This window comes from Stigmatopora nigra, chromosome 8, assembly GCF_051989575.1.
Source record: "Stigmatopora nigra isolate UIUO_SnigA chromosome 8, RoL_Snig_1.1, whole genome shotgun sequence".
Taxonomy (NCBI): Eukaryota; Metazoa; Chordata; class Actinopteri; order Syngnathiformes; family Syngnathidae; genus Stigmatopora; species Stigmatopora nigra.
The window spans coordinates 2,282,175-2,303,964 of NC_135515.1; the positions used below are offsets into that span (position 1 = coordinate 2,282,175).

The following is a 21,790-nucleotide window of genomic DNA, read 5'->3' on the forward strand; positions in this document are numbered from 1 at the left end:
CAGGATAAAAAATAAGTAAAATTTGGGTAAAAAAGTAAATGATAACCCGTCCCACTGCAGTAGAGAGTCACTAACTTTTATTTTTAATTTTTATTTTTAATCATATAAAAAAAACACCACAAAATCACAAAATATAGCAGCAAAAATACTTTATTATCATCATGTCAGGATTCACATATTCGCCCAAGGTTATGCAGTGTCGGCTGAGAAATACATAATCCATGTGCTAATTGTCTGATTAGCATATTAGCCATAAAGCACACCTCATTTCACACATTAGTCAGTTTAAACAAAACTTCAAGTTAACAACCACGTGACTTCAAGTTTGTTGAGTCCAATGATTTGAGTATAGCAGCACTGCACATTTGAAAAAAAAAACATTAGTATTGTATAATTAGTATTGTACATTTCAAACAAAACTTTAAGCTATTGGTCTTTGGTTTTGAAAAATATTTGTATGGCTTCAAAACATGAGTTCTAGGCACATATCAGTACTTCAAATAAACTTTACTCGTAGTATTTGTAAAATAAATAACTTTTCTTCCTTAGCTTTAGCCTTAATTCATCTGAAATGTATATATATATAGATATATATTACTTTAATTTACTTCACAGTGCACCAAGTCTACATTAAAGTTAATAAGTTAAGTATGAAAGTAGTAAATAGAAACAGTATTTAATCACACTTTTTTTAGAACTCTAAATATTTAAGGCATGAGTGGTTAATGCTGGTCAAGTTTGTTGTTTTTTTTGGTTGTTTTTTTAACTATTTAGTAGATTTTTCTACTTGTTTCTGTGTACTATCCCCTCGATCTTGAAGTTTATAGTCCTCCAAAATGGCTTTAGCCGTCTGCTTGCCCGTCCGTTTCACCACGGCTTTGACGCCTAAGTTGTCGATGTTGAAAGCGGCCACGCCCACATTGATAGCCGAGTTGACCGCGTTGTCCGTGGCTTGTCCGGCCGCCGCGCCGTACCTTTTTGATTAGGTGGGGGGGGGGTAGGAAGAGGGAGGTATTTGTTAAGATTGCAAGCGAAAAAATAGAGATAGGAATTGATTTGCAAAAGATGGGATGATTTTTGTATTTAGTAAACAGCCAGGCTTGTCATGCAAATGGCAAAAAGGATAAGCGATTATTTGGGTGGTTAAAATGATCACTTGGTGTTGTTAGGGGGGTCTAAGAGGTTTTGCAGACCCCTAAATCTGGAAAGTAAATCAAAAGCAGCGAGGAAGGAGGTGAGCCAGGCACAAATCACACATCTAATGTTACAGTTATCTAAAAACGTACTTGTGTTTGACTGTAGTGACCGTCTCGGAGGCCACGCTTGTTGTGATGTTCTTCGCCGCCACTTCAAAGCCTGTCCACATGGTGGCGAATCCTGGATAAAAAGGGACAATTTCAATGGAGTTGGAGTCACTGCATTGCTTTGCCAACCATACTGAACATAAGTTTAAGGTCAGTTTGCTATTTCTGTAGTTAAAAAGTGAATGTGTTTGTAAACACACTATTTAAGGAGCAGACTACTTCCGGACGTTTGGTCGCTGGTCTTTTGGTCGCCGGTCTTTTGGTCCTCTTTGGTCGGTTGCCAGAGTTTGCTGTTGAAACCAGCTTTCAAAAGTATATTCATGCGAGAGAGCTTAATATTTAAGAACTGTTTAATATCTAAGTACATTTGACAGGCGACCAAATGTCCGGGCGACCAAACATCCGGGCGACCAAACGTCCGGGCGACCAAACGTCCGGGCGACCAAACGTCCGGGCGACCAAACGTCCGGGCGACCAAACGTCCGGGCGACCAAACGTCCGGGCGACCAAACGTCCGGGCGACCAAACGTCCGGGCGACCAAACGTCCGGGCGACCAAACGTCCGGGCGACCAAACGTCCGTTTTAGTACCTTGCACACCACTGGCAGCCACCACCATGGCACCGTCAATGTTGGAGCGGCCATCTTTATCTTTGCGCATAGACTCGGGAACCAGTTTCCCACCGTGCTTCTTGACGTGCGGCGCCAGCTCCCGTCCCACGCAGCCAGCCACGGTGCACACGCCGTCCACTGCGAAATAGAGTGGGAATTATTTGGGAAAGCTTTTATAGTGTCAGTATAGCCAAAAAAAATACCCGAAAGATTGTCCATTTTTCTCAAGCAAATTAAATCCACTCACCTAGAAATTGGCTGACTTTGACAGCGCCCCCGGTGGCCTGCTTGGCCACATGCAGCCCTTTAGTGACGGTGGGACTGACATGCGCCGGCTTGTCTTCTGGAGTCATGTGCTCCCGCAGTTTGGACGCCCCCTTGTGGATAGCTTTGCCAGTTAACTCGGCTCCTTTGACTAGACCCCAGCTAAGCCACGAAGCCCCTGCAAAGACGGTGGGCGTCAACATTTCCCGGGAAACCCCGCCATTTCCCTAACTCACCTGTTAGAATACCACTAGCCACCTTCTCGCTCCACTCGGGCAGATTCTTGTCGTCCTCCGCTGTCGCCCTGGCCTCATCCTCACCTGGCTCCCGAGCAGGTGTGACGATGGATACTTTGTTGCCGAGGTTGACATGTTCGGAGGCCTCGTCCGCGTCCTGTTGGAAGACACACATGACGGTGCAAATCTCGCCGCTTTGACGGAATCTTTCTGTGGTGACACTTGTCACAAAGGCGTGATTGTTTCCAAACAAAAGAGTGCCCAGAATCGTTGATCTGCTGCTTTTGGAAAGAGAAAAAACGCCTACTTGGCGATTTGGCATCCGTTCCTGCAGACGTGGAAAGGACGGCTTGCTTCTTCTAAACAATTGCTCATAAGAGCATTAGTTTTAATACTCCAATCCCTACAATGCTGAGGCAGAGCTGGTGACGTTTCCAACTGACATTTTTGTACTGTCAAAGAGTCGCTTGAGTGAAATGGTTAGAAATCAATTTTGAAAACAAAATATTCAAAGAATCAATTGATGTCTACTAATGATAAGCTAATCAGTGAAGGCTGCATTTTTTCCAGTAAGAACAAACATCATTTTTAACCTATTTGGCTGTCACTTACAGCACTAAATGTCCAATCCATTCAACAAAGGAGGGTGGCAATAAATTCACAAACCCGCCACTCTCCCACTTTTTGAATTGGACATATACTAGTCATAAACATCTTAAAAAATTCAATTTACAATACAATATTGGATTGGACATCTATTGTATTTTGCCAAACTAAGAAAAAAATGTGACTTATAGTCCGGAAGATGCGGTACTATTGATAAAAACTGAAACCACACCTCGCAAAATACATAGTACACTATTTCTTCGTACTTGCTAATACTGATGATGATGATGATGATGATGATGCAGTGGTGCCGTATTAGCACTGGTACTGTTAGCGCTGGAAAGCTAATTGTCAATGTTGTCTATGCAATCCAATTTTCAGTACATTTTTAAAAAAATTTCTCCACTCTAAATTATCAAACAGATTTGTTACCTGCACTCTGAGCTCGGTCATCTGAGCCAACAGATCCTGGAACAGCTCCCGGTCAGCAGCCGGCAACTCGCTGGATAGAACCACGCCCACAAAGTGTCCCGGCGCCGGAGCCATCACATCGGGGAACATGAAGACGCCGTTGTTGCACAACAAGACGGGCGAGTTGGCGCACATGAGTGGATACAGCCAATCACACACCTGCCAAAAAAGTTAACATAAAAGGTACATCAACAGCAATGAAACATGAATTAGCATTACCTGCAGAATTAGCATTACCTGCCGAATTAACATTACTACCTGCCGAATTAGCATTACCTACAAAATTAGCATTACCTGCAGAAAGGCGGGTGGTCTCCCAGCTACCATCTCGCTGAACTTAACCAGCCGCAGGTAACCCGGGTACGAGGGGGCGCTCACTTGGCCGTCGGGGGTTACGAAGAAAATCTGCACCCCTTGCGGGATGCACAGCAGCTCCTCTGCATCCTCGCCCGGTGGGCTGGGGGTCCGGCTGTAAAAGTCATCACCCACCAGAGAACGCTCACCCGATTCGGTCCCATACGAGAGAGAGAGGTGACCGTCGGCCGGTTGGGGGGTGTAGACGGGAGGCCGATCCGATACGGAGGCGGGCGTATCCCCGGGGGGTCCCATAACTCGCCCGTCTACCACGGGAAGTTGAGCGGCAGTCTCCAGCGCGGCCAGGCGCGAGGTGATGTTGTCCAACGTCTCCTGCGTTTTGCGCTGCATCTCCCGGGCCGATTCCCAAGAGGCGCCCACGCACTCGCCACCCCGCGAGGGGACGCTGATGGCCCTAAGGAGATGTTTCCGACCCTTTCTGTAGAGTTCCAAGGCCCGATGTTTGTCTCCGGCCTCATCGGCTGTCAGCGCCGTGTTGATGCATTCCAAGCCCCTGTCGTAGCCATCTTTGATGACTTCAAGTCTGGCGTGGTTGAAAGCTTCATCTTTGGCTTTTTCCATTCCCTCTGAAATCATATTCTTATTACAAAACAGGATTTCAACAACACACCAGTCACATCAATTTAGATGAAGCTATCTGTACAAGTCATGCCAAACAACTGAAAACAATAGCTGTTTTCCATTGATTGACATATACTATAATTCATTGATGACATGATGACGCATACCTCGAAAATCATCATCACTTCCAAACTAGGTACCTTCTTCTTTCACATGCTTTCATTTAAGTACCAAAATGACAAATTAGCAATTGATTTGCACAACTTTTTTACTCCATAGTATCATATGACAGTTGTGATGACAGATATTTAGCGTCAGTTAGGTTGTAAAGGCGTTGACATACCTACCAGATAGATAGCTGCCGGTTAGCTTACACCGCTACTAAGGTTTGGACGTTAAATGATCGATCCCCTTCACGATTTTCACTCCACGGAGGTGAAAATGGGTAGATTTGGACCCTGATACAACGACAACTCTCAAAAGTAGGTGTGACGCAACAGAACGATGTCAGGAGGCGACTTATTAATCAATATCCGTCTCGAGTTTATATTTTATTTTGAAGGTTTCAAACCAGAAGTGTCAACACCATAGCTCAAAAATATATTAAAATTATTATTAAAATGTAATATGATTGATGTAACTGTTCATTTAAAAAATATTTTTTTAGGATAGAAAATGGAAGTTGGTTTTAATGCACTGGAAGAAGAATGCAAAGATGTTTGAAACAACGTCTACCGGATGTGTATTCCTGTTTGGTGCCATTGACGCTGAGATCACTTCCGCTCCATTTTCCCTCGCTTGATCCACGAGATGGCAGTAAGCAAACTTTCCTTATTTTTAAGCAATCGACGTGCTATTTCTAAATCGGATGCATCGGACAACACTATACTTTTATAATTCGACGTTAACACCCAACCAAACTATTTAAAAATGATAGATTCAAAAGAAAACACAGAATGATATAAAAAACGTGAAGGCGAACATTAAGTGATAAAATCGTCCTTAAATTACGAGGATCGTGACAACCCGCACTAACTATAGATCCCACATTTGTCAAAATAGATGATCAATAATGCAAAATGCAACAAAATATGAACTTTTTCGGTCTACGCTAATTTTAACTGGGGGTTCATATTAATTGGCCTTGAACGTGACACCTGGAACTTTCAAAATGACTACTTCCGGGTTGTTGTTTTCCTCCTTAAAATTCTACTTTTATTATCATCTTGACCACCTTGTTCAAAACTTTTTACATGCTGATTGATCATCTCATAAAATATGTCTCAATACTGTCTAAAACTTTGCTAATTGTGTGTATATGTCATCGTTTATCGTCAACCATCACAAGGGAATAAAGATGGAAATTATCAAGTACAAATATATATAAATATGTTTCCTAATATGTGCTGTCCCTTATCAAATAACTCAAACTCTATTTCTATTGATAAAAATTGTGAGTATTGACGCTTATGGCCTGCAGATGGCAACACATTTTAACCCAAATGTAACTCTTTAAAAAATGCATTGTTTTCCATTCTCCTCCATAAAGTAATTTATCACTCTCATATATTCGCAATATTATGGATGGAAGCTATCATGTATACTTATAATGAGCATGAGGTTATTTATGATCCTCATTGTGTGTAATAACTCCCCATTGTAAAAACAAAACAAAAAAACCCTTTACATTCAAAAGCTATGCATAAGCCTTTTATTATTTCTTTGACTTTGAATTACTTTTTACTGCTGACACAAAATAGCAACCTTTCTTCTCCACTATGGTGATTTTTGTTATATATAGTAATGACTAAAGGGACCTTATTTTGTTCTAGACCAAACTACGGTCTGCGGGCCATATCCGGTCCGCTGGGCTATTTAATCCGGCCCACCGACGTGGTCCAAATATTTTTTTTCAAGATGGCGCCTTCACATGGAAGCCAGTGGCAGTAGCTCTGTCTACTCTTATTAGTTTTTTTGTGTTTTACATCCCCTCTATCTTTTTTTAAATGACATTTTAATATTTCTTAATACATTCCTTTTTACTTGACTTTGTACTTTATACATTTTACTTTAATGATGAGTGATGAGTATGTTAATACTTTAGTCCTTTTTTCTGTTTATGTCTCATATGTACTGTTAACGGATGCACTTTTTTATATGTATCAAATCTTGTGCTGACCCCGACCATCTGTCACATTTTTAAAGTCAATGTGGCCCCTGCCCGGGCCCAAAAGTTTGCTCACCCATGTGTTAGAGTTTGAACTCGTATTGACATCAAAATAGTACCCATTTTCCCTCCAATTTCCCATCCGTAACCGTCGTCACGGGTCCTCTTAAGTGAAGACGCCTGTCCAAATTACCCGACACGAGTACTTTGCTATCATCTGGAACGGCGTGATGCTAAATATGTTTTCAATTTAGTGACAAATAATAATTGTGCACACATGCTCACTCCCTAAAAGCAAAACATTTTTCAAAACAACTTACAAAAAGTCTTATAACTCCAACCATAAAAAACTCAACTTAAATCGTGCATCAGTGAGCAAACGTACATTTCCAATAATATCGCAGTAAAACTTGGTTGACCTTATATACTGATACTTTAGAAGTGATATCATCATAATAAATATTACCGCACAGCTTTATGGGATGGATCAGTAGAGAGTGAGAAGATAAATGGAATTAAAAACCAAGACCAATAAAATAAGCTTTCTTATGCTGGAATCTATTTACGATTGTTTCCAAAGTGGAATGATCGCGTTTGTGTGCCGTTAATGCTAATAAACATGCCATTTATTTTGACTGGGAGGTCTGGCAGCGACCATTCAGTTTCAAATTCATATTTGTGACGGGCTACGTAAAAGTTATGGCCAACTAAATGTCATAATTAATCAAAAAATGAATTGGCATGATTTTCCAATAGATTGTAAATCATTGGTAGATGTTAAAGTGTAGTTTTGTGTTTTTTAGCCTCTTAATTTGACATTGTGTTGAATATTAGATTTTATTTTTTGACATTTTTTTAATTAAGGGAAAATTATTAAATATTTCTTATTTTTTTATTATTTTAAAACTAAATATTCCCTTTCTCTATTATTTATTTGTCATGAAAAAGAGTAAACAGTGGCAGTTATAACAAAAAAATCTTAAATTTTGAAAATATTTTTGGGGTAAAAAAAAAAAAAAAAAAAACGGAAATTTAGAAAATATATTTATAATTATTAATAGAAAGTTGAAGCAGGTCAGAAGCTATCAAGGTTAGTGTCCTATTTCACAAAGATGCTTTCACACACACACGTGCCTCTTGTGCAACAAAAGTCATGTGACTTATGGACATGCAAACAAAATTTTCCTTTCCAGCGTCCAACCTTGTCTTCTCACGTTACTTACCGCATCGGCAAATTTCTTCCAGAAGAAAATTTGTGGCCGGCAATTAATTGTTTATACATGCACCGGAAAAAAAAAAAACTTGAAAAAATGTCAACACGAGAAATGCTCAGTAAAAATCTACCACAAAACATGGCCTAGTTCAGCATCAGTTTTGTCTATTTTCACTGACATTTGCTAGTGAATTCTCATATTTCCGTGCGAGGGTTCGACGCCAGCCATGATTTTGACGTGTATGGCTCCTAGTGAGGTCAAAATGATTCTACCCTGCAAAAATGAGGTTATTTTCAATGTCATTTGTATGCTTTCTTCGATCCAGATGATGACATTTGGCCCCCAAAACGACTTTATTAAAGTGTTGATTTACGGGCCCCAGATGAAACGAGACTCTTTGTCTGGGAAAACACGTTTTCCACACACGCGCTACGTCGTCTGCGCTCAGCTGAGTTAAAAACATCAAATCCAGTCCGACTAATATGAAGCAGGGTGCTTTAAACGTGAAGGGCAAAAAGCGAAAAGGCCATAAATCAGTTGTCAGAATGCTAATAAAGTTTTACAGGAAAACTGACGTCAAACATGCTAATGCTAGCCCAGGGGTGGGGAAACTTTTGGGCCCGGGGGCCATATTGACTTTAAAAATTTGTCAGATGGTCCGGGTCAGCAGAAGATACGATACAAATAAAAAAGTGCATCCGTTAACAGTACATATGAAACATAAACTGAAAAAATTGACTAAAGTATTAACATACTCATCACTCATCATTAAAGTAAAAAGTATAAAGTACAAAGTCAAGTAAAAAGGAATATATTAAGAAATATTAAAATGTCATTGATCTCAAATTTCCAAACAATGAAAATATATATCATGTTAAAATATTAAGCTGCTTTTAACTTGGGTCATTTTTTTCCTTAAATTTAAAACAACAAATACAAAAAAAATATTTTTGAGCAATTTTGATTGCTAAATTAAGATCAACATTTGCTTTTAAAAAAAATAATCTTAAATTGCCAAACAATGAAAATCTATATGTTAAAATACAGTTATGTTATGTTATGCCAAATCTGTATCAAAGTAGGTTGAATTACTAAATTAAATGCTTTTATTGTCATTATACAATTATAATGACATCATGGAAATTAGAATATAGTCACATGTCTCTTAACTTGATAAGAATTGTGATATAAGTTGCAATACCTTGTAAAACAACTGCAATTTTAATGTAAAAAAAACTGAACAAAAAGCACTATTTGACTGCAGGGGTGATCCATCAAGTACATCAAATATCCTTGAAATCATGTGATAATGTTCTCATCAATTTTGACATTCATAATTCCATTCCACACTTAGTGATCTAATGGAAGGAATTATTTTTTAACTCAAGGCTACGATTCACCCTCGAAAAGACGCCAGTGTCATGCAAGAATGCCGTAAATATTCAAGTTAACCACGCGGAAAAAAAATGAACTTCCAGGACCTTTTTGTTAAGGTCATGACCTGATCTCATTCGATTCAATGATTGTTAATATTCTTTGACAAGATTCTATCATATACTTATTGCGCCAATGGGAATATTTTTTCGCAGTTGTTATATCACCAGCTTATACAATTTTTTAACACTTGGATGTCATGTAAACAATTTTGAACATGGCGTTGGACTTTGGCCACTTGGAAGCTCATCAGGGTTTTTTTTTTTTTGTCCATTTTGCAGGTTTCGACTTGGCGACCCATCATTTTCAGGAGAAAGGTCGTGGCTGACATGTTTCCATGTGTTATCGTATCATCGCCTAGGAAATGTCAGACGATAATATTTCAAAAAAATAACTACTACCGAGGCAAAAAAAGTTGAAGACGATAAAACTAAGGTAAGACTGACAAGCTTTTTAATTGACATTTCATGTTATGAATATACTTCAATCCCATTGGCTGAGAGTTTTATGTATACTTTTTCTTGCTAAAAAACAAAGGAAATTTGAATAGGGTTTAAAATACTACATGTACTTTTATACCAGAGCTTTCCATGATGCCTAAGTTGTAGTTTTAAAGTTTTATGTTTACTTTTTCTTGCTAAAAAACAAAGGAAATTTGAATAGGGTTTAAAATACTACATGTACTTTTATACCAGAGCTTTCCATGATGCCTAAGTTGTAGTTTTACTGTGTAAAAACTGACATTTTGAAACAAATGTAGCAAATTAGGTTGAATTTGTTGTATTTTGTATTCCATAATGAATCAAATATGATTATTTGAGCTATTTTGATCCATTTTAAATGGGGTGTTAAAGCTGTGTTGTAGATTTATTCACCAAAATTAACTGTTAGGTTCAATAAAATACACAAAATATGTGATATAACAACAATATTCAACATTAATAAGGTAAGTCACGGTTATCCACTTTTCAAACTGCCTGCTTTCACTTAAGCGGCCCCCGTTTTGCGGCGCCACGTCCTCAGAATTTTCATCCCTCGATCCAATCAGTTATTGGAAGAAATTGCACGGAAAAAAAACAAATCAAAACTCTCCAAAACAAAATGATGACGCTTCGTCCAGCAGATGTTTTCTCTTTCCTTCTTATTGAAACAGCAGCTGCCGGACGGACGGACGTTTAAAAAGTTAAAAATGTGGAAGGATTCCATCAAATTCAGATCAAGTGTTTTTACAAATCTAGGATTTCCCTCGTCCGCTACGACACAGGTTTTTACATCGGAAATAGCGTGTTTAAAACGTTGTTTAACTTGTTTTGGATGTAGTATTCAAAGATGGCCGTTTACCAAGTTTTTTGCTGATCCATTTGCCGTTTTTTCTGACTTTTTTGGTGAAAAACAAAAAAAGAAATAATTCACTTCTATCCAATCTGGCTATCACAATTTTTTTAGTCATTTTAATACTACTAATTTGATCTAAATGACCTTTTGTATTTTAAATTATGTAAAGTCCGATTTGGAAAATGACCTTTTTAAGGCATACTTTGTCGTCGACTGTCTTTTTGAAACAAAATGGCGTGTTTATATCAAAGAATGCACTTTATTAGGGGAAAAAGACAGAAAGCAGGGAAATCTTAAGATGGATACATTGTCGGAAAAAGTTAGGAGACACGTAAAAATGCTTTAAAGTTAAAGTTTAAGAGCAAGTTTGAGAAAACATCATTCCACTTATCGCTTGTCGTCTACTTGTGTTTCATAGCTTTGAACATAGAAAAGTGTAGGATTGAGCAGGGATTATTTTTGATTTTTTTTTTTTTGTACCCCCCTGCCTTTATTGCGACCCTAATGGCATATTAAAGTCACGTCGGAATGTTCTTTGCTTTGCATTTGCGAGCCTTTAAGAGGAGATTTGTTCAAAGTACAGTGAAAATTTCCATTTTTTTTACCAAACGTTTGCTTCAGCGAGTCGCTTTCAAAGCGATTGGACGCCCGGCTGGCCTGATGATGGCGCTCTTTCCCGATAATGCTGGCTTAGTTTCTTCCTCTTTGCCTGGCGCTAGCTAAAAAAAAACAAAAAACACAATTATTCCAATTATATTTTGGTTGACAAAGTCAAGCTGTTTTGAAAGGTTTCAAGGACGTATCGCCAATAAACCCAACAAAAGAAATATCTCTTAATATTAGATTGAAATGTCAGAAAGGAGTTGATAGAATGCTAAATAAACATCAGCGCAAGCCATAACATGCCTTCTTACATTAAAAAAACAACAAAAAACACATTTTTAGACAAAACAAGACAAACGTACACAAGTTTAGGGAGCAGCTAAGCTAACAGATAACTTTTAATTCATTTTTAGATGCTCAAAAGTTGTTTTTGCCTAAGGGAAAAAAAATGAAATATTCCATTAGAAGGCACGGGGGGGACATGCAGGAAAGGGATTCAAACCTTGATTATTTAACTATGGGGCGCTCATGCTAACCACTTTACACTGCGTCGCCCAAAAGTAGATTTGTTAATTTTTTTCTTGCTTCGTTAGAAATGGCCATTTTATATGATTGTAATTGTTGAAATCAGGCGGAAAATGTACTCGAATTTATTTCTTCCCCTCGATATTAGATCAAAACACACTAATGGCGGATTCTCAAATTCAGGCCACGCAGACTACATGCAAAAATAGTCCTCCACAGTAAAAAAATAGCATTTAGGACTATTGTTTTAAAAGTACGGCCATTAAAGAAGCTGGCAAGGCAATCTGGATTAAAAGCTTTTTTTTGACAGCAACGGCATTCGCCATCTAAAACACGGCGTTACCTGATACTCTTCGGGAAGAAGAGCTTCTTCTTAAGCTGCTCTCTATGTGAAGGCAAGTTAATTTTTAGGTCCAATGTCTGGCCGTTGCGAACTTTATATTAAGAAGTTATTTAAAATTCACCTTTTAACATTTTGACAACTCCCTCGCCCTCAAAATTGTCATCGGTTTGGATGGTGGAGCCTGTAGAAGAAGAAAATATTTAATAATTATAGACCATAGACAAGGGTTTTTGCCTTTAAGTAGTAGAAACTGTTGACGTCTTCGAGGGTAGCAATTCTGGTGATGGACTATGGTTTAATGGAAAATGGCAGTTGAGTCCTATTGTGTTTATCATGTGACGAATCGAAATATGAAATTGAACATGGGTTAGAAAAGAAGGTAGGTGGTGTAAAATTATGATAGCGCTACAAAGAATTGACAACATTTAAATAGTTTGACTGACCGTCCATGTAAATGTGGGAGGAGCCACTGCTAACCGAGGACTGAGGTACTGGAATCATAGTTAGCGACACAAAAATGCATATTAAATCAGTATTTGTTGGGAAATTGATCGTTGCAAAACTTTTAAAACTAACCTGAGACAACTCTAGTGACTTTAGTAATAGCAGGTTTACTTTCAATGACTCGGGTCACTTTGGTGATGGATGGTTCTTGTTGGATGACCCTTGTTACTTTGGTTTCCGGAGCTAAACTCAAGCGAAACATGTCAAGTCGCAGTTAGAGACATTTTTTTTCTGGATAAGAAGACTTTCTGCAGCAAAACATATGATTCCCCCACCAAATTATTCAATCCTTACATGCCGTTTTAATTGATTTAGATTTTTCCGCAATCATCTTGTCTGTTCGCATCGTCCTTTTTTGCTATGAGCGCCTCGGAAGAACCATTACATCACAGGGCACATCTGTTTAACATAGAGTAGGGAAACGTGTGGTATCTGTTTTGTGCATTACATTTGACAGTCGTGTTCTTTATCGTTTGTTCGGGACGGCCAGAAACTCAATTTGGGGGGCAGTGGGACGCCTGCCATGCAAAATCGTAAGACTGAACATTTTCCGGTAGCTGGTTAACTGCCTGTTGAAAAGTTACAAATGGTTCAAATCGCACTATCCACGTCTTTGCTAATTTAGAGTACAGTTGTCCGAAAAAATATAAAATACATTTTAAGATATGTATGCTTTTACGTGTATCTTTTCAAGTAATAAATCAATGGCTACCATTGACAATCATCCCAAGCTGTAAGGACACTGAAATTATATTTTACTTGTAATAATACTTAAATACCAAAAAATTGTCCCATCATAGGTCAGTTTAACATGTACATTTTGTGTATTTAAGAATTTCTGGATGGGGAATCATATGATGCTGATGCTAACTTGTCAAAGCTACTATACCTCCAACAACTCGTGTGATGACCCTCTCTATTAAAAAAAGAGGCAGAGACACAAAAACATGAGCAAATGCCGTAATGGAGATGTACTTTTAACTGATTTAATACTTACTCAAAAAGGTCAGAGGGATTTCTTGGTATCTGAAGCCTGGAATGTACTGGAAAAAAACGAACGGAAAATCATGATAGTGTTTCATAAGTAGACCCATGAAACATCTCCCAAAAATGGGCTAACATATGACCATACAATTGTATTATTATATATTTTTACAGACTTTTTTGTCCTCCAAAAAATGGAATGCCTACATTGATTGAATCTTTTGAAATCATTGAAAATTAACAAACTCATTATCTTAACATTATCTTGTTTTGTTCCTGTGCTATTTGTTATTTTATTGGCTTTACAAAAACTTAATTTTGGGTCCATGTTGGGTCTTAAAAAATAGACCAAATGAGCTCAACCCCTTCCATTGCGAACAAAAGGCTGTCAAAATATGATTTAAAACAGTTGGAACCCTAGTTTTCGTACATGGAAATATGGCGCTAACTCACCTTAATTTGCATATATGTAACGAGTCTCTTCAGTAGTGAGAGGAGATCCTGACTTCCAACAGGGATATCTGAGCGAAAGTAGGACGAGTGTCTTTAAAATTCCAACAAAATCGAAGAAGGAAGCTCACAGAGCTTCATAGATTTTTACAGAAATTCTAGAACCCTACCGGCGGGGTACAGTAGTTGGTTCACAAAGTGCACCACGCCATTGGTAGCCATGATGTCTGACTCGGGGATCTGGACCGAGTTGACTCGCATGGTGTCGTTAGCCTGCAAAAAATAACGTTTGCCAGCCTGAAACTCCATTTTTTAAAAGTCATTTTAACAAATTAATCTTGCCAAAGTAAATGGAACCTAACTCACAAACATCACTCGGAGATTACTGCCTTGCAGGGACTTGAGTAGATTGGTAACGCCGGTTTCTAACCCGCCGCCGATGAAGATACCGTTATTGATGTGGTAGAGGAGGATAGTTCGGAGGACGTTGATGTCATCTAATTTGAAAGAGTGTCAAGTGAGGGTGGTTTTTATCTGGCAACGTGTTTGGCGTGCGAAGGGGAGGGAGGCTTACTTTTAAGAAGTGCAAAATCTCTGTCCGTCAAACCGGCAAATGCCTTGTCAGTGGGAGCGAATAATGTGAAATCTCCTTCTTGTTTCAACAAGTCTGTCAGACCGGCATCTTCCATCAGAGACAAAAAGATCCTGTGGGAAACAGAACGATCACCATAACAACTAGATACTTGTTAATTTTTATTTGACTACCTATTCTTATAGTTAGCTGAGCTTTTTCCATAGAAGAATAGACCTTCATTTATAGAGATTGCTCTTACTTGAAGCCGCCTTTGTCACTCAGAATCTGATACATGGAGGCTTCAGCCGGTTTGAGGAAGTTCTTCATAAGATGGAGTGCTCCATTGCTTCCCTCTTTGCTACCTCGGATCAGGCAGGAGTTCTCGATACAAACGGCCTGTGGAGAAATGACAGACCAAGAAGTCCAGGTTAAACCTCAATCTAAAAATCCAATGTCTGACTAATGGAGGACTCACTGTGCGATAGATGAAGACCCTCAGGAGCTTTCCGCCAATGGTTTCCAGCATCTGGCCGTTGTACAACTGTCCGAGACTGATCTTGTTGTTCAGGATGTGGTTCTCCAGGACCAGTTTAAGCATCCTCTGATCCATGGACATGACCTCATCTCCAGTAAGAAAACAAATATGGAAACAGCTTTCAGCACGAGACACCAGAAATAGCAAAATTACATTTTCGGCAAAGTTATATTGAGTCCGGATGAAGAACATTCCGATTCTGGGAGTTATTTCCAACACTATGTCAAGTTTAGCGACTGGGCCGTGTTCAATAAGCTACAAATCCTGTCTCCACATCGGGAAGAAGTTGCAGAACAAGCATGAGGTTTCTGTTAGCTCCATGTGTTGGCCCCGTGTAAAACTCTTAGCCTATTTCCAAATCCATAAACTATCCAGACCCCCATTGACTGAACATGGATGTTTAACAAACCTAACCTTGAGACTTCCATTTAGCTTCAGTTTAAGTAGGAAAACCTGGACTTTGAGGACATATCTGATTGGACAACTAGGGAATTAGGCACTTACCGTTGAAGGCTACGTTGAGAGGAGCCAGGAGAGTGTACTCGGCTTCAGGCCTCATGGCGGCGGATAGACCCAACTCGGATACCATGTCACCGAAAGTGGACTGGGAGCTTCCAACGAGTTCCATCACCTGTTTGGCTTCAGAGGCATAAAGATGCTAACGGTGAAATGAAGCTAATAAACGGGAATTGTCATGGTGTATTTTCTAGATCTCTTTGTTGTACCTCTGTTTGGACTTTGTTAGAATACATATTGTACAAATTATTCTTTGTCTTTGAGTCTTGAGTCATAAATGGTAATGAAGCACAGTTGCGGAACAGGAAATAAAGTTCTAACCTGAGTCTGGCATAAGGACTCTGTCAATGAGATGGATGACGCCATTGGTTGTGACAATATCCTTCTTGAGTACCATCTTGATGCCGTTGACTGTCAAGCTTTCGCCGTCACAGCCGATTTCAATGTTGTTGCCCTCCAGGGTCTCGTAAGAAGTACCGGCCATGATGGCTTCGGAGCATTGCACCGAGTCCAGGAGATGGAAATTTAGAAGAGCTGGAAAGAAGGAGGAGAAAAGAAAAATGGGTTCCAATGGACATGTCAAGAAATAGGAGCTCTTAGGAGCCAGAAGAACCTTGGATCCTTTGGGTCCTTGTCGATAACCACTTGGGATCCCGCCATGGTTCTGTTTAGCTTTATGTGGGATTGAGTGATCTGACATCATCGGCCAATAAAATATTTGAGGTTCACCAGCCTGCTTTGTGTAAGTAGCGCTTCCAAGTAAAGATGTTTTATGTTGCTTCAAACCACAACAACATTGCTCTCAATTTCCGAATAATACAACAAGATCCTCAATGGATTTAGCTCAGCTACCTTGCAAAAATAGGTTGTCGGTGTAAATATGCGATCCGGTTACCACGGGAACTACTTTCTATTTGATCTGTGGACTTTCTATTCACGATTACAAGTGGAACTTGTAAGCAGAGACTCATTTTTGCATGATTCCCTGAAAAGAAATGTTATTAATGGCTGGCTTGCCAATCTAGACGCAGAAATGGCGGTTTCAGCTGGTTCCAATTGGTGCTGATTGAACCCGTGACAAGAAAACTGAGTAAACGAAGAACCGGATAATTTGGAATGATCGACGTCTACTTGCGTTGACCTCTAAGCTACAAAAATGCCCAGAAAACATTGAGCTTACCTTGAAGGACCTGTTTGTCGCTCTGGAGCCTTTCCAGTACGTCACCTCCCAGCTTGTCAAAAGCCTCATTGGTGGGGGCGAAGAGAGTGAAATGTCCATCCTCAGACAGTTTGTCCAGCAACCCGGAGTTCACCGCAATGTCCTGGACAGAAAAACCAGTCGTGGGATTGCCAGTCTCCGAGATGGAACGCCATGAACATTCCCTTTTACGGTGACCGGAATTATTTAACGTGGAAGTTTGAGCGATCCTCTTTACATAACGCTGAACTCTTGCCTTCCCGCAAATGTAAACAAGACGATTTGCCCGATAAACACAAGCTTCTCCTCACTGTAATTATTGCCTGCCTAATCTTAACGGGCTAAAACGCAACGTCAAAAAGACCCTGGAGGACACTTTGCAAACACGACTATTGTTTCAATCGATAACAGGATCAACTTTCTCGACTTGGCAATATTTTTGGACTAAAACAAATGGAAAAAAACAGATAAGACTATAAATGAAGCAAAAACAAAGACCTCAACTCACATTCAGCGTGGACAGTTCGTCTTCCACCTCGATGACGTCCCTGATGGTCCTCCCAACCGCGCTGATCACGCGATCGATGACATGTACCACGCCATTGGTAGCCACCTGGTTGCCGTGGATGATCCTGGCGCAATTGACAGTCACCACCTAGTGGGCAACAGGGAAAAGACCCCAGCTTGAGAAGGCGCCACTCCAAACGGGCGACTTTTCCGACAATGGCGCTCACCCCGTTAGGGTAGTGATTGATGAGCAGACCCAGGTTGTTGTACATGGACTGGACCGTCATCCCATTGCGGAGGTCTTTGGTAAGGAGACGTTTGTTGACCATGTGGTAGTGCAGGGCGTTGTACAACTCCACGTTGACGTTGCTGACCAGCGCCGCTCGCATGTCCTGTTAGAAGACACAGAAAAAATCTTGGGGATCTTTCAGACATTCATCAATGGGGTGAGGAACGTGTAGAAGATAAAGTCTTACGTTGGACAAAAGGTCCCAAGCGTCGTTACTTGGCGCGAAGAAGGTGTAGGAGCCGGATCCTTCGATCTCGGATCTCAGTTTGGAGGTTTCGGCGTATCTTTGGGTTGAAAGGGCCTTCACCATTCCCAGTGTGCCGTATACGTTATCGATTGGGGCCACTGTGTGGGTAAAAGTATTCAGCGTTTCAGTCGTACTCATTACTCGGTCCGGGGGCCACATTGACTTAAAAAAAATTGACAGATGGGCCGGGTCAGCACAAGATACGATACATATAAAAAAGTTGGGCGGATTCGGCGAATAAATCTTTTGTAAATGGACTACGACAGCACGAACCTGCAGGGCAACCACGCATTCCGTCCAACTTCATGTACCCCGGGCAACACTCGTAAAGGACCATCCTGTCAAGAAAAACAACGGAAAAAAAATAGGAGACTCAGATGCCTAGCAAAATCCTTAAAACGAGACAAAACTAATGTCTTTTATAGCCATTTCATAATATTATGTTTCAGTTCCTTTGTATTTGCAATGACTCGCAGTAGCATACTGTTGTTATTTTTACTAATATCTGTAAATATACCATTTTAAGAGTCTAATCTAGCCAAAAAACGAATGTCGAGATGTTTTTCCATCTCTTGTCTGAACAAGAGCCCTTAAGTCCTGCCTATATTCTTGATCGGCATATTCAGTCAGCAACTTAATATGCGTTTACGTCTGAGTCATTAATTATGCCAAGATTTCTGGCTGGAATAAGTGACATTAAGCCAAGAAGGGTTGACTTTTTGTTTTCTCGCTACGGACTAAGACGTCACCCTTTCCAAATGTGACAACGGTCGATCTGTCGCTAGCCAACCGTGCCGTGCGATCTGCCAACTGGCTCCAAAAGTGCCTCCTGGTTCGAAGCTACTATTAAAACAGTGGATTTAAATTACCCGAGCGCTCCACTTGAAGATTCACAATCAGTTCGCCCGCCGTTTGGTTAACCTCAGTTTGGCGTGAAGAAATGCCGAGTGGGCAAAATGGGATGGCTCAGCAAAAACAGCCTTTTATGGAGTTTGACTGATAGCATCTAAAAGTATGGCGGTTTTACTGCATTGTAGAGATCCAAATGTTAAAGCAGAATTCCTCAGTGCTGTATTTATTTGTACTTGGCTAAAGTGTAGTAAAGTGTCAATAAGCTAGGTTAGGGGTGGGCAAACTTTTAGGCCTGGGGCCACATTGACTTTAAAATTTTGACAGATGGGTCAGCACAAGATACGATACAAATAAAAAAGTGCATCCGTTAATAGTACATATGAAACATAAACAGAAAAAACGACTAAAGTATTAAAATACTCATCACTAATTCTCATTAAAGTATAAAGTACAAAGTCAAGTAAAAAGGAATGTATTAAGAAATATTTAAATGTCATTTAAAAAAAGATAGAGGGACTGTAAAACACAAAAAACAAATAAGAGTGGACTTAGCTACAGCTTTAGGTAAAAAAAAAAACATTTGGACAACGTTGGCGGGCCGGATTAAAATGCTTCACGGGCCAGATGTGGCCCGCAGGCCGTAGTTTGCCTATATCTTAGCACAGCTAAAACCTGAACAGTGTAGTTGGACTTTCATTTTTTTGTGACCATACATTCTCATACCACTGCAAGAAATGGTTGACTGTTAGCCAAATCATTGTTTGTTTATACCCAGACGGCATCAATGACTTGGCAGCGACAAACGAAAAACCCCAAGACAAATGACTAGTCGCAAGCAAGCGAAGATTTGGCAAGATCGTATTTGCTTACGTAACAAGACCGGCCAGTGTTTGCGATAAAGTTGTCAAGTTGAAACCCTGGAAGTCAAACAAGAGCAATTGGCCCTGACTGTCTCTTCCACCCCAAAAAAATCTGGACTCCATGTTTGAAGTCAAAAGTGCTGAAGAGCCAAAAATGGCAAAGTTGTAGAGTTGGAGTAAACGGCGGCCTTTTTCCGGTCATGAATCGTGTCAGCAGTTAGGAACCACATCCTGGAGTCAGTGGTCCACCGCATTGACATGAGTGCGCCATCCAAAAATGTCAATGCCAAGATTACCAAGCGCGTCTCTTTTAAGTACAGTTAAACCCTTTCATCCCTAACACATGGAAAATGGCGTTGCTAAAACTACTTTACATTTGCCACATTGGAAACTTTTGGGGGGAAAAATGTGGAATGCTTCCCAAAAAAATGATTTGAAAGTGAAATATAACCTTGGTGATTTTGGAAAAATAATTCAAAACAAACATTTCTGTTTTGAAAAAAATGTTTTAGCCATTTTTGATGGGTTTTTGTAGTAAAAGAATGTCAAGTAATACTCACGCTTTCTTTCCGCAGATGGAGCCTTGGTACCAATTGCGACAAGTGCTGAAGTACTTCTTCCTGGTTCCCATGACTTGTTGTAAAGCGCATACATTTGGCCTAAAGTGGAAGGAAATATGGGAATTTGTTACACAACTAAATTCCACGTATTGTAAGTATGATGTAAAAGTGATTTTTGGAAGGACAATTTTCTTATTTGATCTTCAACCAAGAACAAATATACATTCAAGTCACTAATAGGGGGGATCTTGTGTCGTGCTACCGCAAGTTTAGTCTTTGTAAAGCTTACATATTGGGCCTAAAGTTGTCGGAAATGGGAATTTTCTATATACGACTAAACGTAGCATATTGTAAGCAAAACTGATGTAAAAAATACAAATCTGTGTAGCGTTTTTGGAAGGATATTTTTCTTATTTAATCTGCAACCAAGAACAAATATACATTAAAGTCAATAACAGGTGGGATTGTGTGTCGTGCTACCGCAAGTTTAGTCCTTGAAAAGCACATATATTGGGCCTAAAGTGGAAGGAAATAGGATTTTTTTTAAATGATTAAACACAGTGTATTGTAAGTTTGAGCTTAACTGATCTAAAAAACTAATAATAATAATAATAAAAAATCTGTGTAGTATTTTTGGAAGAACAATTTTCTTATTTAATCTAAAACCAAGAACAAATATACGTTCAAGTCACTAATAGGTGGGATTGTGTGTCGTGCTACCGCAAGTTTAGAGTCCTATTGGGAAAAAATGGACAAAATACCAATTGGTAATATATATTTTTTTCTTATAGACTAAAAAAACAAAACAGGCTGTTGTTGGTCAAAAATAAAAAAAAACATAAAAGTTACAAACGAGTATGAGTCGCCAACCTAGGCAAACCATGCAAAAAGTTCAATTTATAGTCTATAACATAGATAGTAGAATTTGGCCTCAAAATTGCTCTACATCTCAAAATTCTTTTCAACTTTAATATCCATGAAATGTCTGCAACAATCTTATTTTGAATATCTTTCCCTTTTTGCAGATGTATATCCATATATATGTACATTTCTTACCCTTGGGTCCTGGCCCGAATGCGGCTATGCGCCACAATCTTGTCATACGGCGAGTAAGACGCTTGCACGCTATCCAACAAGGATGAAAGCGCCAAGAGCGCAAAGGTGGCGGCGGCGAAGAGGAGTTTCATCCTTGGGTTTCCTGCGCGGCGTAACGCGTACCACCTCCCAGACACAAAAGTGATGAGGACTCCACTCGGAGTGGGAGTTTATATAAGGCCGCCCACGCTGACTCGCTCTGATGACAACATCGCACTCGAGTACGACCAGGAAACTCACATTCAAGGTCAGACAAAAACTATTTTCTTCTTTTTTTATGTATCAAAGGTTAGCCATCATTTTATAGGTTCTGTTAGTCCATTTTTTTAGACAAATTCCCTTCTATTTGACAAGTTTATAGTTGTATCTCAGCATTGTGATTTGCCGATGGTTTTTATCCAAATTAACGGTAATGTACGTATATTTTTTTTGAATAATTTAGTTGTTTATCCCCATTGAGGGAACCGATATTTAATAATTCGCCGACATTTGAATTTAAAAACTGTGAAGTAAAGCTGCGGTTCAACTTGCTGTTCATTGTGGGGTTTTTCTGCCCCCTAGCGGTTACAA

The 21,790-nt window shown here is 39.5% G+C and overlaps 2 protein-coding genes and 1 long non-coding RNA gene across 5 annotated transcripts; 1 reads left to right on the forward strand and 2 right to left on the reverse strand.

Moving 5' to 3' along the window:
* Positions 1 to 132: 132 nt before the first annotated feature.
* On the reverse strand, positions 133 to 5,457 carry LOC144200903 (spartin-like). 3 transcript variants are annotated; one of them, XM_077723282.1, is made up of 8 exons: positions 4,772 to 5,451; positions 3,787 to 4,433; positions 3,454 to 3,651; positions 2,416 to 2,572; positions 2,163 to 2,357; positions 1,895 to 2,053; positions 1,287 to 1,377; positions 133 to 974 (listed from the first exon to the last, which is right to left on the reverse strand). In XM_077723282.1, the coding sequence occupies exons 2-8, from the start codon at positions 4,426 to 4,428 to the stop codon at positions 767 to 769; spliced, it is 1,650 nt and encodes a 549-aa protein (XP_077579408.1). In that variant the 5' UTR covers positions 4,429 to 4,433; positions 4,772 to 5,451; the 3' UTR covers positions 133 to 766. The 3 variants fall into 3 exon arrangements, with proteins under 3 accessions (XP_077579408.1, XP_077579407.1, XP_077579409.1); XM_077723281.1 differs by having other exon boundaries at positions 4,776 to 5,448; XM_077723283.1 differs by lacking the exon at positions 133 to 974 and adding an exon at positions 998 to 1,201 and having other exon boundaries at positions 4,776 to 5,457.
* Positions 5,113 to 20,276, forward strand: LOC144200907 (uncharacterized). The gene is made up of 3 exons (XR_013327218.1): positions 5,113 to 5,244; positions 9,525 to 9,678; positions 20,141 to 20,276. It is a non-coding gene; the product is annotated as an uncharacterized LOC144200907 (long non-coding RNA).
* Positions 10,839 to 21,349, reverse strand: postnb (periostin, osteoblast specific factor b). The gene is made up of 22 exons (XM_077723285.1): positions 21,182 to 21,349; positions 20,126 to 20,224; positions 18,127 to 18,191; positions 17,794 to 17,951; positions 17,545 to 17,709; positions 17,319 to 17,465; positions 16,793 to 16,934; positions 15,934 to 16,146; positions 15,601 to 15,735; positions 15,037 to 15,185; positions 14,821 to 14,957; positions 14,562 to 14,692; positions 14,354 to 14,484; positions 14,158 to 14,260; positions 13,991 to 14,058; positions 13,551 to 13,596; positions 13,443 to 13,469; positions 12,626 to 12,736; positions 12,493 to 12,540; positions 12,171 to 12,230; positions 12,050 to 12,091; positions 10,839 to 11,297 (listed from the first exon to the last, which is right to left on the reverse strand). The coding sequence occupies exons 1-22, from the start codon at positions 21,310 to 21,312 to the stop codon at positions 11,269 to 11,271; spliced, it is 2,337 nt and encodes a 778-aa protein (XP_077579411.1). The 5' UTR covers positions 21,313 to 21,349; the 3' UTR covers positions 10,839 to 11,268.
* Positions 21,350 to 21,790: the final 441 nt, after the last annotated feature.

Bases quoted from the DNA above. Each gene is read 5' to 3' on its own strand.
- postnb (XM_077723285.1), bottom strand. From the start codon at position 21,312: ATGAAACTCCTCTTCGCCGCCGCCACCTTTGCGCTCTTGGCGCTTTCA. The intron at 17,466-17,544 runs GTGAGCGCCATT...GTTGCCCACTAG, and splicing joins TCAATCACTACCCTAACGGG to GTGGTGACTGTCAATTGCGC. The intron at 12,737-13,442 runs GTATAGTAGCTT...GCTTGAGTTTAG, and splicing joins CATCACACGAGTTGTTGGAG to CTCCGGAAACCAAAGTAACA.
- LOC144200903 (XM_077723282.1), bottom strand. From the start codon at position 4,428: ATGGAAAAAGCCAAAGATGAAGCTTTCAACCACGCCAGACTTGAAGTC. The intron at 2,054-2,162 runs GTGAGTGGATTT...TCTATTTCGCAG, and splicing joins CAAAGTCAGCCAATTTCTAG to TGGACGGCGTGTGCACCGTG. The intron at 1,378-1,894 runs GTACTAAAACGG...CTTTTTATCCAG, and splicing joins GGCTGCCAGTGGTGTGCAAG to GATTCGCCACCATGTGGACA.